Source organism: Serinus canaria, chromosome 13 (assembly GCF_022539315.1).
Source record: "Serinus canaria isolate serCan28SL12 chromosome 13, serCan2020, whole genome shotgun sequence".
Taxonomy (NCBI): domain Eukaryota; kingdom Metazoa; phylum Chordata; class Aves; order Passeriformes; family Fringillidae; genus Serinus; species Serinus canaria.
In genome coordinates, this window is record NC_066327.1 from 11,332,744 (window position 1) to 11,347,494 (window position 14,751).

The 14,751-nt window shown below is 47.9% G+C and overlaps 1 protein-coding gene across 2 annotated transcripts in view; it reads right to left on the reverse strand.

Annotated features, from left to right (window-relative positions):
- Nucleotides 1-14,751, reverse strand: part of MGAT4B (alpha-1,3-mannosyl-glycoprotein 4-beta-N-acetylglucosaminyltransferase B) — a 50,728-nt gene that overhangs the window by 4,827 nt on the left and 31,150 nt on the right. Inside the window, exons 2-9 of one of the 2 annotated variants that reach the window (XM_009091435.4) lie at nucleotides 10,618-10,797; nucleotides 9,795-9,935; nucleotides 8,829-8,962; nucleotides 6,378-6,424; nucleotides 4,156-4,269; nucleotides 3,642-3,717; nucleotides 3,156-3,270; nucleotides 2,276-2,406 (exon numbers count right to left, since the gene is read on the reverse strand). In XM_009091435.4, coding sequence (XP_009089683.3) covers nucleotides 2,276-2,406; nucleotides 3,156-3,270; nucleotides 3,642-3,717; nucleotides 4,156-4,269; nucleotides 6,378-6,424; nucleotides 8,829-8,962; nucleotides 9,795-9,935; nucleotides 10,618-10,797 — 938 coding nt within the window. The remainder of the gene's footprint in view (nucleotides 1-2,275; nucleotides 2,407-3,155; nucleotides 3,271-3,641; nucleotides 3,718-4,155; nucleotides 4,270-6,377; nucleotides 6,425-8,828; nucleotides 8,963-9,794; nucleotides 9,936-10,617; nucleotides 10,798-14,751) is intronic. The other variant, XM_050979702.1, reaches the window with a different exon arrangement.

Sequence of the window (14,751 nt, forward strand, 5' to 3'; positions counted from 1 at the left end):
TTGGAGATGCAACTGTGATCCTGGCAGTGATTTACCATGGAGTGGAGGGAGAGAGACGATGGAGAGGGAATAGAGGACAAAAGGGAAAATCACTGAGAGCGTGGGGAGATGAGAACTCACATTTTAAAATAGCTCATTTCTCTCAGTTTGGGGGAGCAGGACAAAAATACAGGTTAAAAGCTGTATGAAAGAGGGTATTTGTTATCCAACTTTGGCTTTTTCCAAGAAAAGAAATGTATGCACATCCCTAATGCCATCTGCTCTTGCAGCCTCCCACCCTGGACAGAAATCCAGGGTGCCTGGAACAGACAGGGTGCCACACCAGGCCCCCACCACGGGCCAGGAGCTGGGAAATTCCAGGCATGACCCCTGCGAGCTGCAAAAGAGATAATCCCCTAATCCAGCTCACGTTACATTAGAAAATTAAAACTAGCCATGCTAATGGGACAGACCTACTCACTGCCAGCAACTGTGGATGCAACTCCATCATGGCTACCTCACTCTGGATGGGGAGAGGAGGAGAAAGGGGAATGGAGGCAGCTACAGCATTTCCTGATTTATCTTTCTCCCCTTTTCCTGCACTGCTAAAGAAATGTTTCCTGAAAGCAGCCTTGTCACAGACAAGCCAGGAGGGGGAACAGCTCAGTTGGTGGTAAGAAGGTCATCCTTTCACACAGATCTACCCCAGGTAAATCTAAAATTAGTTAAAAAAGAAAGAGCAGAATATACCCAGAGCAGGCAAAGCACTTACCAAAAGCTCAGGTCAAACAAACTTTCAATCAAAAAGACAAATCCTCCCGGCTACCAATTTGATTTTGCACAGTGGGATTTACAAGAGAAAGTCATGTTTGAAAGGGTGCTGTGCAGAGTTAATCATGCAAACAGTGGGGGAAAGGAGCCAGAAATCCACATGGAAAGTAGGTTAATTTTTAAAAAGGCAACATGTTTAAGAGGTTTGCGATTTCCCCTGAGAAAACCTTGGTTCCATCAGGTAGGAAAAGATGAGCACAGATGAGTTAAGGAGAAGAGGATCCAGCGCAGCAGGACCTGCATTTAATCAGTGCTCAAGCTGAGGATTTTGAAGGTGGGGGCACAGACAGCAGCATCATTCCCAGCTCCATCCCAGCATCCCACCCATCCAGCTTTACCCACAGCTGTGCAGACTGTGGGGTTGCCAGACAGTCCTGGGGACTGCTCTGTCACAGCTGAGCACATGGTCTGAACTGCCAGGAGGATTCAGTGGACATCATCTCAGACTGGTCCTGCTGCACAAGGGGTACTGGAGCAGATGCCATGTCCTGTGCCAGGGATCAGGCCAAATTCAACCACATCCTTGCCCCAATTCTGCAGAGCTCTGAGGATGGTCCATCCCCCCAGCACATAAATACAATACTAATTCCCAGAATGACCACTTGCTCTGGCATTTATCACCACAACATGGCTGTCACCACGAAGTCTGTTCTAAGCCACCGGCTCTGAGCTCTGCACAGTGACTCTGCTGCTTGTTCTCCACCGGGGAGGAGGGCAAGCAGGCATTTGTAAATACAGTATGTTCAGAGAGAAGACAGGAGAGTATCTGGTGCTAAGCTCATCTTACATCTGCTGCCACAGACACTCCTCCTCTGCCCTTCCCACTCGCTTTAGCCCCTTGCTGCTGGAGTTCAAACACAACCTCCACAGGGCACAGGGGCTTATGGCTCTGCAAAAGGAATGGCAGCACAAAAGCAGAGCCCATTTCACCTCTCTGCACCCTCCTAGAAACCCTGACAAGAGCTTTGTCTGATCTGGCTGCATTCTGGCAGACTGTGCAAGGAGGGTTTGCTCTGGGCTGTCAGGGGTGAGCTCTCTGGGCAGTGTCCATGTGTGCTCCAGGCAGGTACAGCCCATGGATCCAGTGTCAAAGGGTTACTCTGGGGTTGCAGTCAGCGAGTGGGAAACGGCTTCAGGGAGAGGAGCACACCAGAATGCAAAACAACACAGAAGAACGGGGAACGACTCCTGTCCTCGAAGGCTGCAGGAGGAATACCCTATTAGTGCTTAGATGCAGAAATAATGCCTTTCCTGGCAGCTGCAGACTACAAAAGCCTGAACTCCCAGGTCTCCACTTACACAATCCACAAGGACACCCTGCAGCAAGCTCCACAGGGATGGCACGGCTCGGTGCAAAGTCAGTTAGCACCAGAGCTCACAGAAAAGAACCTCTGGAGGCACAGCCAAGTGTACATCTGCCCACACACAACAGAACATTTCCCTCCAACAGAGGCTGTTTACGTACTGCATCTTTCTCGGGGTTGCAGACTTTCACCCAGAGGATGTGATCCAGCAGCCAGTCAATGGGTTTGTCCTTATAAAACATCAGGATGAACTCCACAATCAAACTCAGATCCAGAGACTTGAACATTTTTCCTAGAGCACAAAGAGAGAGAGAAAGGAGCTATGGTATGAAATGGTTTAGAATCAGAGCTGGGAAAGAAAAAATTGGGAGACTGGGTTGTGGAGGTTAGCTGTGTCTGTCTGTGTAAAGGAAACAACACGTGGCTCCTGTTTATGTACCAGCACTGCTGACATTGCTAATACAGTTCCGGATTTAATATTTGCTGCAGAATTAGAAAGCATTAGAGTCTCACAGGTCATAACAGTATCAAAAGGTCTAAAACTCTCCCATTCAGTAAAGAGAAACAAGGATGAAAAATGCAGCCAGCTGCAGGACAGACCATTTCCTGCCCCAAGAACTACAAGTTTTAAGCCAATCAAATGAGTATCCAAAATAACAGATCAAGCTGCTACTGCAACCATGTACTGCTGTTCCCAAAATAGTTCTGGGCTGATGCAAACTTCCTTTTGCACACTCTTAGGCAAATCCAGATCCCATCCAGCCTAAAAGCTACTGGCCATATCTAAGCTGTTTGGCTGTCGGCTGGGCCACTCACCAGGTTTATTTTTACTTAAAGTGAGCATCAGCAGTACCAGCTGTGAGGATCTTTCTCCCCTGTGCTAACACAAGGGTCACTGCAAAAATAGGAGGGGATCAAGTCCAGGTATTTTACCATCTTGTGGGGACGATTTCTGGGGCCAAGAATGTAGTGCTGGCAAGAGCAAGCAGGCTCTTGTGCCTTGTGCCTGATAGGACTGGGCTGAGTGGGGGAGAACATTACCAATGAAACCCAGCTGAGAGAACTCCAGGATCATCCACTCTTCAGAGGGCTGCTGCAAGGCAAAGTTCTTCATCGTGCTGAGATAGTTTGGTTTGGCCACAATGTCATCCTCCAGCTGCAAGACAAAAGGGCACAGTGCCAATGTCCCACCCAGGTCCCAGCAACCTCTCTCTATGCAGAGCAATCACACCATAGACCAGAGCTTTGGCATAGACCCAGCTTATTCTGGAAGGTGCTCCAAGCACTTTTTTTGACTCAATCTAACAGGTGAGAGAAACAAGAACTTCTGCCTTTCCTAAGTGGGAGGTTTCCAAGTCTAAAAGTATTTTAAAAACCCAGCTTTTGAACCTATGTGCTTAAAACCTTCTCCCACTCTGCTGCATCACAGAATTGGATATATTCTTTGCTCTCTCTAAACTGGTACAAGCCAATACAGTGAACTCACAGGTACATCCATCTTCCCTCCAGCACCAGTACCAAACCCACCTGCACATAATAAATGCCTTTGGACTGAGCATACATCATTAAAAAGCAGTAGTCCAGGTTCTGCTTTGTCCTCCACCTGCAAGAGACAAAGACAATGGGAGCATCAGTCTCTGCTGGAATAGTGGCTGCTCCAGGGAGCCTGCCCAGGCTGGGCTGGAGATAGGAAGGTGGCACAGCCCTGGGAGGCAGAGGCGATGGCATATGGCCTCTCCCTTTGGTCCCTGGTCAGCTAACAGTTACTGGAAATCTCAAGGACTTGTGAAATGAAGATAATTTGGGTTAAAATGAGCTCCTCACTTTGTGATGGAAACACCACAAGGCTTTTGCCAAGCCTGGAAAAACTGGTGCCAGTTCATCCCCTGTCACCAAATTGTGTCCTTCCAGATCTTGGATAATTCAAACTTAAAGTCCTCACCTGGCCCTGCAGAAGAGCTTTCCCTGCTGGAGTCAGAGAGGAACTTGCTACAGTTCCTTAATTCAGGGCTTGATTGTTTATAAGCTCACTCATTCTTACCTGACTCTTTCCTTGGGGTCTCCAAAGGATTCCCGCAGGTGGGAGAAATCAGGATAGAAATGTGGAGATGGGGAAATTACCTCCAGGAGACCTGAGTGTATTTCCTTAGGGAATCTGAGGGAAAAAAGCAGCAGTAAACAAATACCTCCATGTGTGACACAACATTTTGTAGACCAAATCACTGGGTAAACACTGAGCCACAGAACCAAACAAAAAACAGCCTCTAAGGTATAACTTCCCTGGTGTCTAGTGCACTTTCAGGCCTCATAAAAAGACATCAGCAGGGCTTGACATGGACTTTTTAAGTTATCTTCTCCCTCCCACAGTCTCTAATAGCCCCATGTGCATATGCTCCCCACCAGCATCCTCCTCCTTCCTGCACACATACACAGGTCAGCTTTAAAGACCAGCCCTGAGCACCACGTACTCTTTACAGGATTAAATGACCTCCAAACTGGTTCAGCAAAGAAAGGCCTTGGCACTACAGGCATTTAGAGATTTTCCAAATGCATTGATAATTAAAATTAATTTTGTCGAGGTTGTGCTATACATTTCTGCTAAGTTCCTTAAAACACTGCTGTGCTGTAGTTCAGAGAGCCAGCAGGAAGTCTACCTAGCTCTCTTATGCTGATAAAATCAGCATCTACTTTTCTTATAATGTGGCTAAGAAACCTTTAAAGAGTCGAACTCCAACAGAAAATAACATCACCCATCTGAGAAGCAGGCACCTACATCAGCCTTGCAAGCAATACCCTGGGACTGCTCTAACTGTGAGAGATAAGCAGGAAAACCAGTTATTTTTACACAGCCTTTTCGAGAACATTTGGTGCAAGGCTGATTTCCTTTGTTTGTGCAGAGCCTGGAGGACGGGAGATGGGGCAAAGGCAGACAAAGCAGTGACACTGCCAGAAACTTCTCACTTCTTTTTCCCTTCCTTAGTCCTTCCTTGGGACCGGCAGGTCTTTCAGCTAACATTTTCAAATCCCTTCTCCAGGCAGCAGTGAAACAGCAGCTTCTCACCGAGCTGACAAAACATTGCAGTAAAGCAGCAACAGCTTCCTCCCTCCTGCGAGAGAAGCCCAGCCTGCCCTGGCCCCACACCACCTCAATTCTATTAGGAAGAAAAATCATTTCAGTGACTCAGGGAGGGGCAGGAGGCACTGGAGAGGGGGGTGATGAGAAATCAAATCATTAAGCCAATTAAAGTTTCGGGACTTCTACGCAGAGGCACTCTCTGCAGCAGCGCCCGGTAATTTCATCAGGAGCCATCGGACAATCAGTCCATTATCCGCGGTGAGCGCGTCCTCCTGCCTGCGGGCACAAGGAGGGGAGCCCTGCCAGCTCCGGCAAGATGGAGGGCTCAGTTTCAGCTCTTCTGCAAGTGCCCGAGAGCACAGCCCTCCCCACGCTGGTCCCAGCCCCTCTGCCACCATTGGCTCGGGGACAAGGGGCGCTGGCAGGATGTGCTTGCTGCCCTTTCTCTTCTCCGTGCGGCGACTGCGATCCTTTGGCAAGGAGCAACCGCAGGAGCTGGACGGGAGTCACCGCCCCTCCTTCGCCACCTTTTCTCTCCCTCTGCCTCGCAGCTCTGGTGCCCTTAGCGCCTGGAGCGGCTCGTGGTTAATAATTGTTAATAATCCATCACCAGCTCCTGCTCAAACAGCCACAGCCGAAGCTGCAAAAGCCACTGAGGCTGCAGGACATAAATAGCAGCCAGCACCAGAGACAAATGTAACTAGAGCCTGGAACAAGGGGAAAACAAACAAGCTGGAGAGGGAAGAAAGATGGATCATGGATTTTAAAGCAAAATAAGGCAGGAGCATTCATGTGTGCTTACTACACTGCCCAAACTGCACAGAGCAAGTACAGGGCTGCAGCAGACACTGAAACAACTGCCAGGATAGCTGTAAATCTAAACAATCCATCTCCTCACAATGACCCAGGGCAGAAGGAGCAAAACAGAACGAAATGACCGTGTGTGTTAAATACTTCAAGCACAAAGCAGCCTCCTGGAAGCTACATACGGGATGCATTTTAGAACAAACAGAAAGTGGAAGCAGCATTAGCAAAGACAGCACAAAGTCTAAAAAGAGGAAACAACCCCAAGCAACAACAACAAAATACAAAAGGGAAGCAGAAAAGTGTGTTTCTCCTTAATGAAGCCGTTCCCTGGCCTTGCTGCAGGCACAGGCTGTACACTGAAGCCACTTGGAAGTGCTTACAAGTTTTTGATATTTTCTGCCACTCCGGCTGTGTACTGTGGATCTGTCTGAAAACAAAAGAAAAGCAGTGTTAGACCCTTCAGCTTCAGCCTGTGTCCCCCATGGCTCAGAAATCTTCTTCAACACACCCCAGGGTACTGTCAGCACATCTGTATCATCTTTATTCACCTTCGTGTCTCCTTTTATCCAGCTTTACTGCTCTCACATGCTGACAGGCTCCCAGAAGCCCCTCTCTGTGGTCAGTGTTAACCAAAGGCATCATACACCAAAATCCATCCCAAAGGACACAAGATCCTGAACATCTTTCCCATGTGCTCTCTTTGCACTTCTGCCCCAGCCAGCACCAAGTGTTTACACAAGTTTTAACCTCTGGGCTATTTATTTTTTCCCTACACACGCTGGCTTGCATCCAAGAGAATTTTCTTGGCAGAGAATACTCTGTACCCTTCGGTGAAAAACAGGGGTCTATTTATAAGTTTTTCTTTTCAGGTTAATTTTGACACTTTTCATCCTACAGCCCCAGTTTGTTCCCACAATCAGTGTGGCATCCCATAACATTTGGGAGACAAAGGTGGCCAGCGCCTCTCGCTGCTGTCTGCAGACGAGGTACAGGGACAGGCACTGGACAGAAACCATCTGCACAGTGACAGGGAAACAAAGCCCCAGAGCCAAGGGTAGGGACCCACAAGCAAAATCTGTTCCTGTTTCCTGGTGGTGGCACTGCTTTGGGCAGCCATGAGGCTGCACGCCCTGGGCGGATTTGCCGAGGCAGCACCCAGAAGTCGGGACCAGCTGCTGCTGCACTGGCGCCAGGCGAGGTGAGAATGAGACACCGGGATGTGTGTCACAGGCTGAGCACAGCACTTCTGTGCTGGCATGGAGACAAGCGAGGGTTTTCTCCAGAGGAAAAGGTCCCTTTCCTAAACAGGGCTTGGAGTCCCAGTGCTGGACTGAATTCTTATCTCAGTGTGCCAAGAAAACAGCAATGGGAAAAACAAAAGCAGGAAAGATGCTCCTGGTCTTGGCAAGAACCATGCAGCTCCACTCCAAGTGTCTGAAGCAGTGGGTTGGTGACAGCCGAGCCAGCCATCTCACCCCAGGGTTCCCCCCAGGCAGCCCAGACACTGTGGGTGACACTTGCAGTGGCCAGCAGTGACACTTGGGAATGAGAAGTCCCTATCCTAGAAAGGACACTCAATTTCTGCACTTGTGCTGAGTCTCCAAATTACTCAGCATTTGCTTCAGGTTCCACCCTCTCCACTACTTACTCTTTATCTCATGCCCAAGGAGCTCTAACAAGTGCAGGTACATGGAGAAACACTTTGGGAAGAGGCAGAGCAGGCACAGCAGTGGCAGACACTTGCACAGAAGGATGTTGTGCAGCTCCAAGACCAAACTTGGCCAAAGGAGTCTGCAACAACTATATCTGTTGTTCACTTTCCTCATCATAGGCAAATGAGAAGCTGCCATCACAGCATGGCCTTATTTTTAAGTCAACTAAAGTAGTATTGCTGCAGTCCAAAACAGGAGCTGGTCTGGGTAAAGTTGCTTAAAACCTCTCACGCTTCAACTTACCCACTGCAAAAACAGTCACCAAACTTGTCCTGACTCCAAGGGAGACAAATGACAGCCAGGACCAAACTCTGTCCTGGGCCCCTTGGGCTGCACCCATCTGTGCACACCTTCTCTCTGTACAAAACACCAGCCAGAGCCCTGAAGGCCAAATGCTACTCAAAATGTCAAATTATGGGTGAACAGGCAGCAAACCCGGACATTCATCTTTGTTCCGCTCCCAGTAACAGGCTACTGAGGTTTATCTTTCTCATGGGATTTCTGGAAATTAAGACAAATGCACTTCAGGCTCAAGAAAATAATCCTGAGAGGAAAGCCATGGAGAAAAATAACCATCTAAACCCATAGATAAAAGCAGCTCTTGCAGATTAATGTATCAAGGCTTTTTAGCCCTTGGATTCAGCAAATGACTCCAAGCACCAATACCAAGAGGCATATCAGTCTCAACCCCAAATTACCAACTCTTGGGTTTCAAGAGGGGTTTAGTGCTGGGTTACAGGTATGTGGAGAAACAGAGCTGCTGCAGGAGCAGGTTTGAGAGCTCTCCTGGTCATGGGGCTGCTCCAGCTCACTTTGTGGATATGCATTCAGGCACCCTGCAGGAAGCATCATGGTTTAGGTGAGCTGTGCCACACCTGTAGCTGCTAACAGGACATGTTTGCTTGCTCACATCCTGATCCTCTCCAGCCCAACCAGCATTTCATTTTGGGCAAGACACACCTGCCAATCCCCCTGGATGGCAGCCCAAGGCCAGGCTTATCTACCCAGCAAGTGGCAGAGCTGGTGTCCGGGTGGGCAGCATCCTGTTTGGCACAGAGTCTGGCAGACTGTGGGATGGGGGCCAGGGAAAGGGGGCAAACTGGCAAAGCTCTGTCTTACCTCAGCAATGAGGACAACGATGACAGAGTCCTCCTTCTCCTGCTGAGTGAGCTCTGAGATGAGGGAGTTGAGGGTGTCAGTGAGGTAGGAATGCACCTCCCGCTTCACGCTGGGGATTCCCATCACGACGGACACTGTCCAGGGCCACGGAGAGATTTTAGAGAAGGGGCTGTGTTGGACACTTTGCTCTGCTCCCATGACAGTTCACCTGGTCAGTGCCAGGCTCTGCCATTAAAAACCAGCAGTGAGCAGCAGGTTGGTGGGTTCCTGGGCTATGCAGGGTTCCCACACTCCTGTCCTCAGCCCAGTGCCAGCCAGCAGAACCCCAGTGTGCTGGGCTGGCAGGGCACCCACGGGCAGTCAGATATGCTCTGCTGTTTGTCCCTGAAAGAATGATCTCTAAGGAAACACCACAGATCCCTCCCCCTCCCTGGGGCCTTTTCAACTTGTGAGCAGCAACTTGAAGATCACCTCTTGTTCTCTGAACTCCTCCTATGGCCAAAACCACTCCAATTTAGTAGGTGCAAGTCAGGTCTTTGGTGTTGGGTTCGGATTTGGGAGCAGGGGGAATCATCAAGTAACCAAAGTCCTGTTACCAATGGGATTTGTCTCCTTAGTTTGATTACAGTCTCCATGAAGCACCCTACAAACTATGCTTTCATCTGAAGCCCTTCCAGGCAAAGTCTAAAGCACTCTGGATATGGAAAGCAGCAAACAACATCTGGCAGAAGCATCAAGAACATTTTAAGGCCAGTCAAGAGCACAGACAGCACTCCCCTGTAGACTTGCAGGCGTGACATGGCTCACCCACCCCACATGTCACCATAACCAAGGAAGCTTGCATGATGCATGCAGCCCTTCCTCCAGTCCTGCTCGTATCTGTGCCACAGGCAGGCCCGGAGGAAAGAGGAAGGACAGGCACCAAGGTGAGGAAGAGCACCAGAAGCAGCACTAATTCCCATTTACCTCCAGTGCGCCCCTGTCCCACATGCACGGCTGGCTGCAGACTGTTCTCCTTTGACAGCAAATGTGGCAAATGATGGAAGATGGTGGGAAGGTGCAGCACATTCTTGTTGGTGATATTCCACAGTTTTAACTTGGTTTCGTCTTAAAAAGGAAAAGGGAATCAATTGCAAGGCACGGCAGGTAGGAAGAGACTGCAAGGCAAAAAGCCTTTTTACAGCAGCCTGGCCACCCGAGACTACTGCTGGGTTATAAAAAATCAGGCCAACCTTTAACATGCTACCACAAACCCAATTAAAGTTCAGCAGGAGCCAGGAGGGCCTTAAAGAAGTCCCAAAATATTTGGGAAGGAGAGGGGAGAATGAAGATAAAATGAAGGTCAAATCAGATCTTTCTGTTGAGATCCAATTTTCTTCAACCGAGCAACTTAAAAAAAAAAAAAATAAAAAAAGAACAAACAAATTGGTGAGGGGTGCTCAGCCAGCCTAACTCCTTCCTCCCCCCTCTCTTTGGATACCTATTTTCCATATGGGTTGAATACAGCCATAGGAAACAGTGTATGACTTGCAAGGGAGAAAAAAAAGCTTGTAAGCAAGCAAATTGGCAAATATCCTCGGCAGAGGCAAATCCGTGTTTAATGATGCTTATGCACCTCTAATTAAACAGGAGTTTAAGAGCTCCCAAGTCTCTCTGAACTCCACAATTTGCTCGTGCTGGGGGAGAGAAGAGCAGGTCCTGTCCGCAGCCCTGCGCACACACACCTCTCTACCTCCTCATCAGAAACAGCTTGAACACAGCCCCAGATCCTCAAGGCCTGTTTATTCACCAGATAAGCTGCTCCAGGTCCGGTTTATGTCCCGCAGGGCCTGCTTCTCCGACAGGGCTCTCTTGATCTCCTCCAGCACCAGGTTGAGCTCCTTGGAGCGCTTCAGGCTCTCCTGCTCGGCCGTGTGCAGCCGGTCCCTGAGCGCCAGGAACTCCCGCTGGTAGATGTCCACAACGTCACCTGAGGGTGGAGAAGAGAGAGAAGCTTGGTCCTCTGTGCTCAGGAGGGTTTCACTCATATCTCCCTTGCCTCCCCAGCCCTTCAGTTATGGATTTAGGGAGCCGTGGTCCAGCATGCACCCATTGGCAAAAGGGTCACGGGGAGGGCAGTTTAAGTTCAGAACTACAATAATAAATCTACTTTCATTTTTCCTCTTTCAGCTTGGGTTTCTGGGTCATGTAGAAATAGAATCATAGAATAGTTTGGGCTGGAAAAAACCTCTGAGATCATTGAGTCCAACCATTAACCCAGCAATGCCATGACCATTACTAAACCACGTTCCCAAGTGCCACATCTACACATCATTTACATCTCTTCGGGGATGGTGATTCCACCACTTCCCTGGGCAGCTTGTGTGAATGATTGGCTGGTTTCTCCTGAAGGATTTTTTCCTAATATCCAATCTATCCTTTTCTACAGGTTGAATCTTCCCAGCTTGTTTGCCCTTCTTTGGACACACAAATACAACCACCTCCTGGAGGATCCTGAGTGATGGAAAGAGAGATGTTGGCAAGGGGTTATGCTGCCCTGCAGTGAGACAAGGGTGCAGACAGCACCTCCTCCAGCTTTGGAAGAGAACCCCAAATTTTAACAGTCAAAAGAGATTTTGGGACTCTAACCTCTCCAAAACACGTCAGGATAAAGAAAATCACATGGCAACAACTGCCTGGATGCTTATATGAATTCAAGTGTTTGGACATACACCTTTAGGATACATCATAAATGTATAAAAAAAACCTTCTGATAGGGTAACAAAGCTTTTTGTTTTGAAACAACATCTTATCCCATGCTCTGTAAACAGAGCAATAAAACTATTAAGAGCTTTCAGTCAGAACTAACTATCCAACAGCTGGGAGTGGAATCAGTGAGCCACTAATGAACCTTCCCAGGACATTTTTTCCCATTATTCATGAAACTGCTCATTAAAAATACACTTTTATCTGTGGTTATTCATTTGTTTTCAGTAAGATTATAACTCACAAGACTATACACAAAGCAGATTTGTCCACTGAATAGTAGACTCTTAACCCAAACACGACTAGGAGAGTTAATGATCAAAAATACTGCACTGGAACTTCACAACAGAGGGCTAAATATAAATCAAAGCAATTGAAAAAAATTGCATGAAAAAAACTTCTATTTCGGGGTCCATGAAGAAAAAGCAAAAGGAATTTTGAAAATCAGACTTATCCAGCTTCAGTGCACAGAGTTTCCAAGACAACAGTGCTTCCCAGTCCAGGTACTGGTAATGCATTTGCCTAGAAAAAGTTTCCCCTATTCAGTCTTTCCCCCAAGAAAAACCTCCTTAAAGACTCACTGCTTCAGCACACTGGACCCCCCAAGGCAGCCTGGCTCCTATTAACCTTCTGACATTATTTTCAAAGCCATGGCACACGGGGAGGGAGCAGAGGAAGTTACACCCATTTGATGACTCCGTCCATCTGACAACACGTTATTCAGAGAAATTCAAGGGAGAGACATAAACAAGACCAGTCCTTCCTTTTTCCTGTGCAGCGCTGCTTGCTTTCCACTCCCATCGAAAAAACATTTTCAAATATGCAGAAAAACAAGTTAACACCCAGCTTTGAGAGCTGCCACAGGAATTCTCAGGAGGATGTCAGGCTCTAAAAACTCGTCCCATGATGAGTGAGACCTTTACCTGCTGCTGCCTCTCAGACATAAGAATACAGCTACATCCAGCTTCCCAATACTCCACATTATAGGTTTTCCTACTTGTATCTTTGACTGGCTGCATCTGGGAACACCAGCAAGGAACAAGTCTCACTTGCTGTTTTTGCACAACATGATGGCTTGTGCAAGGCTGGAAGCATTTGGCTCGTGGCATCCTGGGGGGTTACAATCCTGTGGATGCTATCAAAGCCAAATCACAGCTAAAGGCTGCCATTAGATCTTGTTCTGCAATACCTGGAGCAGAGTAAAGGCGAGGCTTTGCACTTAATGGCTTTTTCCAGAGCACTGCACTTCATTTGTGTCAGATTTAGAAGGGAAATGTCACTGATTATTCAGTCACTAATGACCTGCCCGCCGAAGCCAAGAGCTGTACTTTCCTTAGACAGCAATGGAGATGTGCAGTCAACCATTTGCTGCTTTTCTGGTTAATGGTTGGAAGTGAAATTGTATTTGCTTCCAGCTCTCTTGTCATATGATGTCTTCGTAGGCTTTCCATTCTTTAATTAAAATTTCATTAAATTTAAAAGCTGATCGATCGTGACTGGTTCTGATGACAGCCTGAACAGTCCTAGACAAAGCCTGAGATGGGTGTACAGTTTCCCATGAATTTCCAGTAATTTTGCACTTGTTGGCCTGCAATGACACGTGGCTGCAGATCTGTGTCCTCACAAAAACCCTCACCTCTCAGCCAGGGAGGGCTCTGAAAACCCACAAAGGGCAGCAGAGGATAGGGAGGGGGGATTGGCTCCCATCTCTACAAGCAAGGTTGGACACAGAAGTGATTTGCTGCTAATTAGGCTGAACAAATTTTTCAGCTAGTGTCAGTTCAGCACAGACCCTTTACATACCTTTCAAACCAGCAGCACTCCCTATCTGCATATTTACTGTATTCCCTCCCAGCACAAGATAACAGAGCCCTTAAAATATCCCTAGACTCAAGCACTGCAGGACAAAAACTCCTAGCTATATCTAAAAAAAAAAAAATATTTAGTTTATTTTTTCTTGAGAGATAACACATTATTTTGGGCTTAAAATATACTGGTTTATAAAAGAAAGAAAGTCAGCCTTAGGTGACAGGCTGCAGGACTGACCTGTGAGACCAAAACCCTCTCAAACTTGCAGCACACATGTGGAAAGAATTCATTTCTCACCTTGCCAGGGCCGATATCTGCACTCAATGGTTTTTCACAATCTGTTTTTAGAAGCAGGCTGGCTGTGAGGCTCCAAGTGGGAATCAGGCATCCTCATACAAGTCAGGGCTCAGCAGGGCAGGGAAGCAGCGCTGAGCACAGCTGAGTGCCAGTCACCATCTGTCCATGCCATGCCCACTGCAGCAGCTCTGAGAGGGGATCACTGGAGGGGAAGCAGCCCCAGGCTGAGGGACAGTGGCCACAGGAGTGTCTGGCTGAGCATCACTCATTGACCAATGACCCCCCCACCCCTCTGTGCCTCTCTGGGCACAGCATGGCTGTGCCCAGACACAGCTGCCAGACATTGTTTTAGCTGAGAAACCTGGGCTGGGTTTGCTGAGCAACAACACAAACCACTGGGGAAGCAAAAGGCATAGATGGCTGGAACAGGCCCTTTCAGGAGTTGGACTTTGCTGATCTTAGCGGGTGCCTTCCAAGCCAGAACATTCTGTGACTTCTCAGCAGCTGGCATGCAGCAGCGTGCAAGGGATGGGCACAGGCTGGAGGGGCTTATGGGCTGCTGCCCAGGAGCCTGTGGGTGTCCCACAGAGCTGAGCTCCTGCAGACTCCCCAAAGGATTTACCCATCTAAGACAGCAACCCCTCAATAATAAGTATTTCTTCATTATGGAGAATTCTGTGTCTTCATTCTTATTCAAGTGACTCTTAAGTGCAAACTATGTTTGCTAGCAGAGGTGAGGGCTGGCACAACTGGATGCACATCCATTTTCAGTTTCTGAATGAAAACAAAATAATCTGATCCTAATCCAGAAGACAGAGACAAAATCATACCAGTGCCAATAAAACTCCCTCCCTGAAATCTCACACAGTCATACGCACACACACATATGTATATGTATGTATACACACACACACACACACATACACACACACACACACACACTATCACACACAGAGTCAGGAATGTTATAATTCTGTATTTTGCATTCGTCTTTCCAACCACACCAACCTCCCAGAGAGTCTGCAGTGCATTTTAAACATGGCTATATTTCAGTTCCAATTACTTTTGGTTT